Consider the following 13911-nt stretch of genomic DNA (forward strand, 5'->3'; position numbering starts at 1 on the left):
TTATTACTATAGATATAAGTGATGTCACTGTCACCTCCCCGGTCACGTCCCTTTATTATTACTATAGATATAAGTGATGTCACTGTCACCTCCCCAGTCACGTCCCTGTATTATTACTATAGATATAAGTGATGTCACTGTCACCTCCCCGGTCACGTCCCTGTATTATTACTATAGATATAAGTGATGTCACTGTCACCTCCCCGGTCACCTCCCTGTATTATTACTATAGGTATAAGCGATGTCACTGTCACCTCCCCGATCACGTCCCTGTATTATTACTATAGATATAAGTGATGTCACTGTCACCTCCCCGGTCATGTCCCTGTATTATTACTATAGATATAAGTGATGTCACTGTCACCTCCCCAGTCACGTCCCTGTATTATTACTATAGATATAAGTGATGTCACTGTCACCTCCTCGGTCACGTCCCTGTATTATTACTATAGATATGTGATGTCACTGTCACCTCCCCGGTCACGTCCCTTTATTATTACTATAGATACAAGTGATGTCACTGTCACCTCCCTGTATTATTACCATAGGTATAAGTGATGTCACTGTCACCTCCCCGGTCACGTCCCTGTATTATTACTATAGATATAAGTGATGTCACTGTCACCTCCCCGGTCACGTCCCTGTATTATTACTATAGATATAAGTGATGTCACAGTCACCTCCCCGGTCACATCCCTGTATTATTACTATAGATATAAGTGATGTCACTGTCACCTCCCCGGTCACGGCCCTGTATTATTACTATAGATATATGTGATGTCACTGTCACCTCCCCGGTCACGTCCCTGTATTATTACTATAGATATAAGTGATGTCACTGTCACCTCCCCAGTCACGTCCCTGTATTATTACTATAGATATAAGTGATGTCACTGTCACCTCCCCGGTCACGTCCCTGTATTATTACTATAGATTTAAGTGATGTCACTGTCACCTCCCCGGTCACGTCCCTGTATTATTACTATAGATATAAGTGATGTCACTCACCTCCCCGGTCACGTCCCTGTATTATTACTATAGATATAAGTGATGACACTGTCACCTCCCGGTCACGTCCCTGTATTATTAATATAGATATAAATGATGTCACCTCCCTGGTCACGTCCCTGTATTATTACTATAGATATAAGTGATGTCACTGTCACCTCCCTGTATTATTACTATAGATATAAGTGATGTCACTGTCACCTCTCCGTTCACGTCCCTGTATAATTACTATAGATATATGTGATGTCACTGTCACCTCCCCGGTCACGTCCCTTTATTATTACTATAGATATAAGTGATGTCACAGTCACCTCCCCGGTCACATCCCTGTATTATTACTATAGATATAAGTGATGTCACTGTCACCTCCCCGGTCACGGCCCTGTATTATTACTATAGATATATGTGATGTCACTGTCACCTCCCCGGTCACGTCCCTGTATTATTACTATAGATATAAGTGATGTCACTGTCACCTCCCCAGTCACGTCCCTGTATTATTACTATAGATATAAGTGATGTCACTGTCACCTCCCCGGTCACGTCCCTGTATTATTACTATAGATTTAAGTGATGTCACTGTCACCTCCCCGGTCACGTCCCTGTATTATTACTATAGATATAAGTGATGTCACTCTCACCTCCCCGGTCACCTCCCTGTATTATTACTATAGATATAAGTGATGTCACTGTCACCTCCCCGGTCACGTCCCTGTATTATTAATATAGATATAAATGATGTCACCTCCCTGGTCACGTCCCTGTATTATTACTATAGATATAAGTGATGTCACTGTCACCTCCCTGTATTATTACTATAGATATAAGTGATGTCACTGTCACCTCCCCGGTCACGTCCCTGTATTATTACTATAGATTTAAGTGATGTCACTGTCACCTCCCCGGTCACGTCCCTGTATTATTACTATAGATATAAGTGATGTCACTCTCACCTCCCCGGTCACGTCCCTGTATTATTACTATAGATATAAGTGATGACACTGTCACCTCCCGGTCACGTCCCTGTATTATTAATATAGATATAAATGATGTCATCTCCCTGGTCACGTCCCTGTATTATTACTATAGACATAAGTGAATTCACCTCCCTGTATTATTACTATAGATATAAGTGATGTCACTGTCACCTCCCCGGTCACGTCCCTGTATTATTACTATAGATATAAGTGATGTCGCTGTCACCTCCCCGGTCACGTCCCTGTATTATTAATATAGATATAAATGATGTCACCTCCCTGGTCACGTCCCTGTATTATTACTATAGATATAAGTGATGTCACCGTCACCTCCCCGGTCACATCCCTGTATTATTACTATAAATATAAGTGATGTCACTGTCACCTCCCCGGTCATATCCCTGTATTATTACTATAGATATAATGATGTCACTGTCACCTCCCTGGTCACGTCCCTGTATTATTACTATAGATCATGGGTCTTCAAACTGTGGCCCTCCAGATGTTGTGAAACTACAAATCCCAGCATGCCTTGCCACAGTTTTAACACTCCCTTATAGCAAAATTGTGGCAAGGCATGCTGGGATTTGTAGTTTCACAACATCTGGAGGGCCAAAGTTTGAAGACCCATGCTATAGATATAAGTGATGTGACCGTCACCTCCCCGGTCACATCCCTGTATTATTACTATAGATATAAGTGATTTCACTGTCACCTCCCCGGTCACGTCCCTGTATTATTACTATAGATATAAGTGATGTCACTGTCACCTCCCCGGTCACGTCCCTGTATTATTACTATAGATATAAGTGATGTCACTGTCACGTCCCTGTATTATTACTATAGATATAAGTGATGTCACTGTCACCTCCCCGGTCACGTCCCTGTATTATTACTATAGATATAAGTGATGTCACACCTCCCTGGTCACATCCCTGTATTATTACTATAGATATAAGTGATGTCACCTCCCCGGTCACGTTCCTGTATTATTACTATAGATATAAGTGATTTCACTGTCACTTCCCCGGTCACGTTCCTGTATTATTACTATAGATATAAGTGATGTCACTGTCACCTCCCCGGTCACGTCCCTGTGTTATTACTATAGATATAAGTGATTTCACTGTCACCTCCCCGGTCACGTTCCTGTATTATTACTATAGATATAAGTGATGTCACTGTCACCTCCCCGGTCATGTCCCTGTATTATTACTATAGATAAAAGTGATGTCACTGTCACCTCCCCGGTCACGTTCCTGTATTATTACTATAGATATAAGTGATTTCACTGTCACCTCCCCGGTCACGTCCCTGTATTATTACTATAGATATAAGTGATGTCACTGTCACCTCCTCGGTCACGTCCCTGTATTATTACTATAGATATGTGATGTCACTGTCACCTCCCCGGTCACGTCCCTTTATTATTACTATAGATACAAGTGATGTCACTGTCACCTCCCTGTATTATTACCATAGGTATAAGTGATGTCACTGTCACCTCCCCGGTCACGTCCCTGTATTATTACTATAGATATAAGTGATGTCACTGTCACCTCCCCGGTCACGTCCCTGTATTATTACTATAGATATAAGTGATGTCACAGTCACCTCCCCGGTCACATCCCTGTATTATTACTATAGATATAAGTGATGTCACTGTCACCTCCCCGGTCACGGCCCTGTATTATTACTATAGATATATGTGATGTCACTGTCACCTCCCCGGTCACGTCCCTGTATTATTACTATAGATATAAGTGATGTCACTGTCACCTCCCCAGTCACGTCCCTGTATTATTACTATAGATATAAGTGATGTCACTGTCACCTCCCCGGTCACGTCCCTGTATTATTACTATAGATTTAAGTGATGTCACTGTCACCTCCCCGGTCACGTCCCTGTATTATTACTATAGATATAAGTGATGTCACTCACCTCCCCGGTCACGTCCCTGTATTATTACTATAGATATAAGTGATGACACTGTCACCTCCCGGTCACGTCCCTGTATTATTAATATAGATATAAATGATGTCACCTCCCTGGTCACGTCCCTGTATTATTACTATAGATATAAGTGATGTCACTGTCACCTCCCTGTATTATTACTATAGATATAAGTGATGTCACTGTCACCTCTCCGTTCACGTCCCTGTATAATTACTATAGATATATGTGATGTCACTGTCACCTCCCCGGTCACGTCCCTTTATTATTACTATAGATATAAGTGATGTCACAGTCACCTCCCCGGTCACATCCCTGTATTATTACTATAGATATAAGTGATGTCACTGTCACCTCCCCGGTCACGGCCCTGTATTATTACTATAGATATATGTGATGTCACTGTCACCTCCCCGGTCACGTCCCTGTATTATTACTATAGATATAAGTGATGTCACTGTCACCTCCCCAGTCACGTCCCTGTATTATTACTATAGATATAAGTGATGTCACTGTCACCTCCCCGGTCACGTCCCTGTATTATTACTATAGATTTAAGTGATGTCACTGTCACCTCCCCGGTCACGTCCCTGTATTATTACTATAGATATAAGTGATGTCACTCTCACCTCCCCGGTCACCTCCCTGTATTATTACTATAGATATAAGTGATGTCACTGTCACCTCCCCGGTCACGTCCCTGTATTATTAATATAGATATAAATGATGTCACCTCCCTGGTCACGTCCCTGTATTATTACTATAGATATAAGTGATGTCACTGTCACCTCCCTGTATTATTACTATAGATATAAGTGATGTCACTGTCACCTCCCCGGTCACGTCCCTGTATTATTACTATAGATTTAAGTGATGTCACTGTCACCTCCCCGGTCACGTCCCTGTATTATTACTATAGATATAAGTGATGTCACTCTCACCTCCCCGGTCACGTCCCTGTATTATTACTATAGATATAAGTGATGTCACTGTCACCTCCCCAGTCACGTCCCTGTATTATTACTATAGATATAAGTGATGTCACTGTCACCTCCCCGGTCACGTCCCTGTATTATTACTATAGATTTAAGTGATGTCACTGTCACCTCCCCGGTCACGTCCCTGTATTATTACTATAGATATAAGTGATGTCACTCTCACCTCCCCGGTCACCTCCCTGTATTATTACTATAGATATAAGTGATGTCACTGTCACCTCCCCGGTCACGTCCCTGTATTATTAATATAGATATAAATGATGTCACCTCCCTGGTCACGTCCCTGTATTATTACTATAGATATAAGTGATGTCACTGTCACCTCCCTGTATTATTACTATAGATATAAGTGATGTCACTGTCACCTCCCCGGTCACGTCCCTGTATTATTACTATAGATTTAAGTGATGTCACTGTCACCTCCCCGGTCACGTCCCTGTATTATTACTATAGATATAAGTGATGTCACTCTCACCTCCCCGGTCACGTCCCTGTATTATTACTATAGATATAAGTGATGACACTGTCACCTCCCGGTCACGTCCCTGTATTATTAATATAGATATAAATGATGTCATCTCCCTGGTCACGTCCCTGTATTATTACTATAGACATAAGTGAATTCACCTCCCTGTATTATTACTATAGATATAAGTGATGTCACTGTCACCTCCCCGGTCACGTCCCTGTATTATTACTATAGATATAAGTGATGTCGCTGTCACCTCCCCGGTCACGTCCCTGTATTATTAATATAGATATAAATGATGTCACCTCCCTGGTCACGTCCCTGTATTATTACTATAGATATAAGTGATGTCACCGTCACCTCCCCGGTCACATCCCTGTATTATTACTATAAATATAAGTGATGTCACTGTCACCTCCCCGGTCATATCCCTGTATTATTACTATAGATATAATGATGTCACTGTCACCTCCCCGGTCACGTCCCTGTATTATTACTATAGATCATGGGTCTTCAAACTGTGGCCCTCCAGATGTTGTGAAACTACAAATCCCAGCATGCCTTGCCACAGTTTTAACACTCCCTTATAGCAAAATTGTGGCAAGGCATGCTGGGATTTGTAGTTTCACAACATCTGGAGGGCCAAAGTTTGAAGACCCATGCTATAGATATAAGTGATGTGACCGTCACCTCCCCGGTCACATCCCTGTATTATTACTATAGATATAAGTGATTTCACTGTCACCTCCCCGGTCACGTCCCTGTATTATTACTATAGATATAAGTGATGTCACTGTCACCTCCCCGGTCACGTCCCTGTATTATTACTATAGATATAAGTGATGTCACTGTCACGTCCCTGTATTATTACTATAGATATAAGTGATGTCACTGTCACCTCCCCGGTCACGTCCCTGTATTATTACTATAGATATAAGTGATGTCACACCTCCCTGGTCACATCCCTGTATTATTACTATAGATATAAGTGATGTCACCTCCCCGGTCACGTTCCTGTATTATTACTATAGATATAAGTGATTTCACTGTCACTTCCCCGGTCACGTTCCTGTATTATTACTATAGATATAAGTGATGTCACTGTCACCTCCCCGGTCACGTCCCTGTGTTATTACTATAGATATAAGTGATTTCACTGTCACCTCCCCGGTCACGTTCCTGTATTATTACTATAGATATAAGTGATGTCACTGTCACCTCCCCGGTCATGTCCCTGTATTATTACTATAGATAAAAGTGATGTCACTGTCACCTCCCCGGTCACGTTCCTGTATTATTACTATAGATATAAGTGATTTCACTGTCACCTCCCCGGTCACGTCCCTGTATTATTACTATAGATATAAGTGATGTCACTGTCACCTCCCCGGTCACCTCCCTGTATTATTACAATAGATATAAGTGATTTCACTGTCACCTCCCCGGTCACGTTCCTGTATTATTACTATAGATATAAGTGATGTCACTGTCACCTCCCTGTATTATTACTATAGATATAAGTGATGTCACTGTCACCTCCCCGGTCACCTCACTGTATTATTACTATAGATATAAGTGATGTCACTTTCACCTCCCCGGTCACGTCCCTGTATTATTACTATAGATATAAGTGATGTCACTGTCACCTCCCCGGTCACGTCCCTGTATTACTACTATAGATATAAGTGATGTCACTGTCACCTCCCCGGTCACGTCCCTGTATTATTACTATAGATATAAGTGATGTCACTTCCCTGTATTATTACTATAGATATAAGTGATGTCACTGTCACCTCCCCGGTCACATCCCTGTATTATTACTATAGATATAAGTGATGTCACTGTCACCTCCCCGGTCACGTCCCTGTATTATTACTATAGATATAAGTGATGTCACTGTCACCTCCTTGGTCACGTCCCTGTATTATTACTATAGATATAAGTGATGTCGCTGTCACCTCCCTGGTCACGTCCCTGTATTATTAATATAGATATAAATGATGTCACTGTCACCTCCCTGTATTATTACTATATATATAAGTGATGTCACTGTCACCTCCCCGGTCACGTCCCTGTATTATTACTATAGATATAAGTGATGTCACTGTCACCTCCCCGGTCACGTCCCTGTATTATTACTATAGATATAAGTGATGTCACTGTCACCTCCCTGTATTATTACTATATATAAGTGATGTCACTGTCACCTCCCCGGTCACGTCCCTGTATTATTACTATAGATATAAGTGATGTCACTGTCACCTCCCCGGTCACGTCCCTGTATTATTACTATAGATATAAGTGATGTCACTGTCACCTCCCCGGTCACATCCCTGTATTATTACTATAGATATAAGTGATGTCACTGTCACCTCCCCGGTCAGGTCCCTGTATTATTACTATAGATATAAGTGATGTCACTGTCACCTCCACGGTCACGTCCCTGTATTATTACTATAGATATAAGTGATATCACTGTCTCCTCCCCGGTCACGTCCCTGTATTATTACTATAGATATAAGTGATGTCACTGTCACCTCCCCGGTCACATCCCTGTATTATTACTATAGATATAAGTGATGTCACTGTCACGTCCCTGTATTATTACTATAGATATAAGTGATGTCACTGTCACCTCCTCGGTCACCTCCCTGTATTATTACTATAGATATAAGTGATGTCACTGTCACGTCCCTGTATTATTACTATAGATATAAGTGATGTCACTGTCACCTCCTCGGTCACATCCCTGTATTATTACTATAGATATAAGTGATGTCACAGTCACCTCCCCGGTCACGTCCCTGTATTATTACTATAGATATAAGTGATGTCCCTGTATTGTTACTATAGATATAAGTGATGTCACTGTCACCTCCCCGGTCACGTCTCTGTATTATTACTATAGATATAAGTGATGTCACTGTCACCTCCCCAGTCAGCAGGTGGATGATATGCAGGGTGACCGATAATAGCTTCTCTGTCAGGCGTCTGCTATCCATCCTCACTGAATCAGTATATAGGGTGGGTCTCATCCTCATGTAATTTGAAGAATCCGAGTGCTTAGTAAAAACACCAATTATCTAAAAGAAAAATAAAATCATCTGATCCAATAATATATAACAGTAACATATAATACCACAGGCTGCTTCCCCTGTATAATAATAACAGGACACCACAATCTGCTCCCCCTGTATAATAATAACAGGACACCACAGGCTGCTCCCCCTGTATAATAACAGGACACCACAGGCTGCTCCCCCTGTATAATAATCACAGGACACCAAAGGCTGCTGCCCCTGTATAATAAGTACAGGACACCACAGGCTGCTTCCCCTGTATAATAACAGTACACTACAGTCTGCTCCCCCTGTATAATAATAATAACAAGACACCACAGGCTACTCCTCCTGTATAATAATAATAACAGGACACCACAGGCTGCTCACCCTGTATAATTATAACAGTACACTGCAGTCTGCTCCCCCTGTATAAGAATGTCGTCATTACCCGCCGCCAGACACAATGACATCTCCTGTGTGATGATATGTCTCAGGTGACTCGGAACTGAAGCTGAAAGTGAGGAGAAACATTTCCGGTTTTTAGAACGCAGAGGGCAGTAGTCTGTTTGGAACGCACCGGGCGGAAGTCTATTTGGAACGCACAGGGCGAAAGTCTGTTTGGAACGCATTGGTCGGAACTTTATTTGGAACGCACCGGGCGGAAGTCTGTATGGAACGCATCGGGCGGATGTCTGTTTGGACCGCACAGGGCGGAAGTCTGTTTGGAACGCATTGGTCGGAACTTTATTTGGAACGCACCGGGCGGAAGTCTGTATGGAACGCATCGGGCGGATGTCTGTTTGGACCGCACAGGGCGGAAGTCTGTTTGGAACCAACAGGCTGGAAGTCTATTTGGAACGCATTGGGCGGAACTTTATTTGGAACGCACTGGGCGGATGTCTTTTTGGAACGCACTGGGCGGATGTCTTTTTGGAACGCACTGGGCGGAAGTCTATTTGGAACGCAGTTGGCGGAAGTCTGTTTGGAACGCACAGGGCGGGAATCTTGTGGCAAGTTAGAAGAGGCAGCTGCTGGGGGAAGTATGACTCTTGCCGTGAGGACACATGTACCTCGTATGTATGTATAAATGTCCAGAAAGACCCAGCACATCCGAGTAATTACAGCAGAATTCCTGGTGCCAGCCACAGACGGGGTCATAGTCACATGATACTCACACTGCAGGTTAGTTACCCTGCTGGCATCGTGTTTCATTACTGAGTGCTGCCAGCTCAGCTTTACTGCAGTGTGAGTACACACACATATACACACACTCACACACACACACACACACACACACATATACACACACACACACACATATATATAAACATAAAATAAATGATACATAATACATATCTACTTGAGACATAACATACATACATACATAGCTACATGAGACATAACATACATGATACATACATAACTACATGAGACATGACATACATAGCTACTTGAGACATAACATACATACATACATAGCTACATGTAACATAACATACATATATAGCTACATGAGACATAACATACATGATACATACATAGCTACATGTGAGACATAACATGCATGATACATACATAGCTACATGAGACCTAACATACATGATACATACATAGCTACATGAGACCTAACATACATGATACATACATAGCTACATGTGAGACCTAACATGCATGATACATACATAGCTAAATGAGACCTAACATGCATGATACATACATAGCTACATGTGAGACATAACATACATACATAGCTACATGAGACATAACATACATGATACATAAATAGCTACATCAGACATAACATACATGCTACATGAGACATGACATACATGATACATATATAGCTACATGAGACATAACATACATGATACATACATAGCTACATGAGACATAACATACATGATACATACAAAGCTACATGAGACATAACATACATAATACATAGCTACATGAGACATAACATACATGAGACATACATAACTAAGCCTCTAGTTGTATGTTGATTGGGTCCTCACTACTTACATTTAAGCTGTAATGTGTATTGAACTGTGGTGCTCTTTATTTGTACTGTATTTTTGTTATTTACTCAATGTTATGCCAAGTTTTTGTCTCCCTGTATTGTTCCTTTGTACGGCGCTGCGAAACACTTGTGGCGCCTTATAAATAAAATTATAATAATAATAATAATAACTACATGAGACATAACATACATAATACATAGCTACATGAGACATAACATACATAATACATAGCTACATGAGACATAACATACATAATACATACATAACTACATGAGACATAACATACATGATACATACATAACTACATGAGACAACATACATAATACATAGCTACATGAGACATAACATACATGATACATTACATACATAATACATAGCTACATGAGACATAACATACATACATAGCTACATGAGACATAACATACATGATACATACATAACTACGAGACATGACATACATAGCTATTTGAGACATTATATACATACATAGCTACATGAGACATAACATACATACATACATAGCTGCATGAGACCTAACATACATGATACATACATAGCTACATGTGAGACATAACATGCATGATACATACATAGCTACATGAGACATAACATGCATGATACATACATAGCTACATGACACCTAACATACATGATACATACATAGCTACATGTGAGACATAACATACATACATACATAGCTACATCAGACATAACATACATGATACATAAATAGCTACATGAGACATAACATACATGATACATACATAGCTACATGAGACATAACATACATGATACATACATAGCTACATGAGACATAACATACATGATACATACATAGCTACATCAGACATAACATACATGATACATACATAGCTACATGAGACATAACATACATGATACATACATAGCTACATGAGACATAACATGCATGATACATACATAGCTACATGACACCTAACATACATGATACATACATAGCTACATGTGAGACATAACATACATACATACATAGCTACATCAGACATAACATACATGATACATAAATAGCTACATGAGACATAACATACATGATACATACATAGCTACATGAGACATAACATACATGATACATACATAGCTACATGAGACATAACATACATGATACATACATAGCTACATGAGACATAACATACATGATACATAGCTACATGAGACATAACATACATAATACATAGCTACATGAGACATAACATACATAGTACATAGCTACATGAGACATAACATACATAATACACACATAACTACATGAGACATAACATACATGATACATACATAACTACATGAGACAACATACATAATACATAGCTACATGAGACATAACATACATAATACATAGCTACATGAGACATAACATACATGAGACATACATAACTACATGAGACATAACATACATAATACATAGCTACCTACAGACATAACATACATAATACATAGCTACATGAGACATAACATACATGATACATACATAACTACATGAGACAACATACATATTACATAGCTACATGAAACATAACATACATAATACATACATAACACATAATACATACATAGCTACATGAGACATAACATGCATGGCACGTAGCTACATGAGACATAACATACATGGCACATAGTATATTTGCTATATACAAGGTTCCGTTGGGTGGTCTTGCCTGTACTGATGCAGTTTGGCCATGCTGCCCTAGGTGTGTGGCCAACTTTCAAGCTCCGCCCCCATCGTGTACAGACTCGCACATACATGGTCCGGATATCACATGGAGATCTGGGATTCTGGGGGATTTCGTGGGTATATATACACTATATAGACAGCAGTATTGGGACGCGTGACCATTGCACCAGCAGGGACTGTAATATACAGATACATATACTGTAATATGCAGCCGGTCCCTCTATTGCATCCATAACGGCCCCCACTCTCCTTCAAAGTGGGACTCTGTGGGAATTTGGCCCCACTCATTCTGTAGGACATGTATGGGGTCAGGCCCTGATGTTTGATTATGCCAAGAGCTCTCAGGTCATCCCAAAGGTGCTGGATGGGGTCAAGGTGCAAGCTCTTTGCAGGACGTCACGTTCTGCCACACAGGACTCATCAAACCATTTATAGGAAAGGGCCTTCTCCCAAATAGTGTCACTGACTTGTCTAATATGTCTTGGTATGATTAAGAATTAACATTGCCCATCACTGGACATAGGGGGCCTAGTCCAAACCCGACACAGTCTCCATATCATTACCTCTCCTCCACCAGCTCCCGTATCATTACCTCTCCTCCACCAGCTCCCGTACCATTATCTCTCCTCCACCAGCTCCCGTATCATTACCTCTCCTCCACCAGCTCCCATACCATTACCTCTCCTCCACCAGCTCCCGTATCATTACCTCTCCTCCACCAGATCCCGTATCATTACCTCTCCTCCACCAGATCCCATATCATTACCTCTCCTCCACCAGCCCCCGTGCCATTATCTCTCCTCCACCAGCTCCCGTATCATTACCTCTCCTCCACCAGATCCCGTATCATTACCTCTCCTCCACCAGATCCCATATCATTACCTCTCCTCCACCAGCTCCCATATCATTACCTCTCCTCCACCAGCTCCCATATCATTACCTCTCCTCCACCAGCTCCCATATCATTACCTCTCCTCCACCAGATCCCTTATCATTACCTCTCCTCCACCAGATCCCGTATCATTACCTCTCCTCCACCAGATCCCGTATCATTACCTCTCCTCCACCAGCTCCCATATCATTACCTCTCCTCCACCAGCTCCCATATCATTACCTCTCCTCCACCAGCTCCCATATCATTACCTCTCCTCCACCAGCTCCCTTATCATTACCTCTCCTCCACCAGATCCCATATCATTACCTCTCCTCCACCAGCTCCCATATCATTACCTCTCCTCCACCAGCTCCCATATCATTACCTCTCCTCCACCAGATCCCATATCATTACCTCTCCTCCACCAGATCCCATATCATTACCTCTCCTCCACCAGATCCCATATCATTACCTCTCCTCCACCAGATCCCATATCATTACCTCTCCTCCACCAGATCCCATATCATTACCTCTCCTCCACCAGATCCCATATCATTACCTCTCCTCCACCAGATCCCATATCATTACCTCTCCTCCACCAGATCCCATATCATTAACTCTCCTCCACCAGATCCCATATCATTACCTCTCCTCCACCAGATCCCATATCATTACCTCTCCTCCACCAGCCCCATATCATTACCTCTCCTCCACCAGCTCCCGTATCATTACCTCTCCTCCACCAGCTCCCGTATCATTACCTCTCCTCCACCAGCTCCCGTATCATTACCTCTCCTCCACCAGATCCCGTATCATTACCTCTCCTCCACCAGATCCCGT

At 41.7% G+C, this 13911-nt stretch overlaps 1 protein-coding gene across 3 annotated transcripts in view; it reads right to left on the reverse strand.

Moving 5' to 3' along the window:
- LOC146009805 (uncharacterized) overlaps positions 1 to 13911 on the reverse strand; it is a 77705-nt gene that overhangs the window by 24954 nt on the left and 38840 nt on the right. The window contains exons 1-2 of one of the 3 annotated variants that reach the window (XM_083150287.1): positions 8917 to 9045; positions 8337 to 8489 (exon numbers count right to left, since the gene is read on the reverse strand). The exons of 1 other annotated variant lie outside the window; for it this stretch is intronic. In XM_083150287.1, coding sequence (XP_083006413.1) covers positions 8337 to 8447 — 111 coding nt within the window. In that variant the 5' untranslated portion in view covers positions 8448 to 8489; positions 8917 to 9045. Of the gene's footprint in view, positions 1 to 8336; positions 8490 to 8855; positions 9046 to 13911 lie in introns of those variants that run through there. One more of the 3 variants, XM_083150286.1, reaches the window with a different exon arrangement.

Source organism: Crinia signifera, chromosome 6 (genome assembly GCF_055691185.1).
Source record: "Crinia signifera chromosome 6, ASM5569118v1, whole genome shotgun sequence".
Taxonomy (NCBI): domain Eukaryota; kingdom Metazoa; phylum Chordata; class Amphibia; order Anura; family Myobatrachidae; genus Crinia; species Crinia signifera.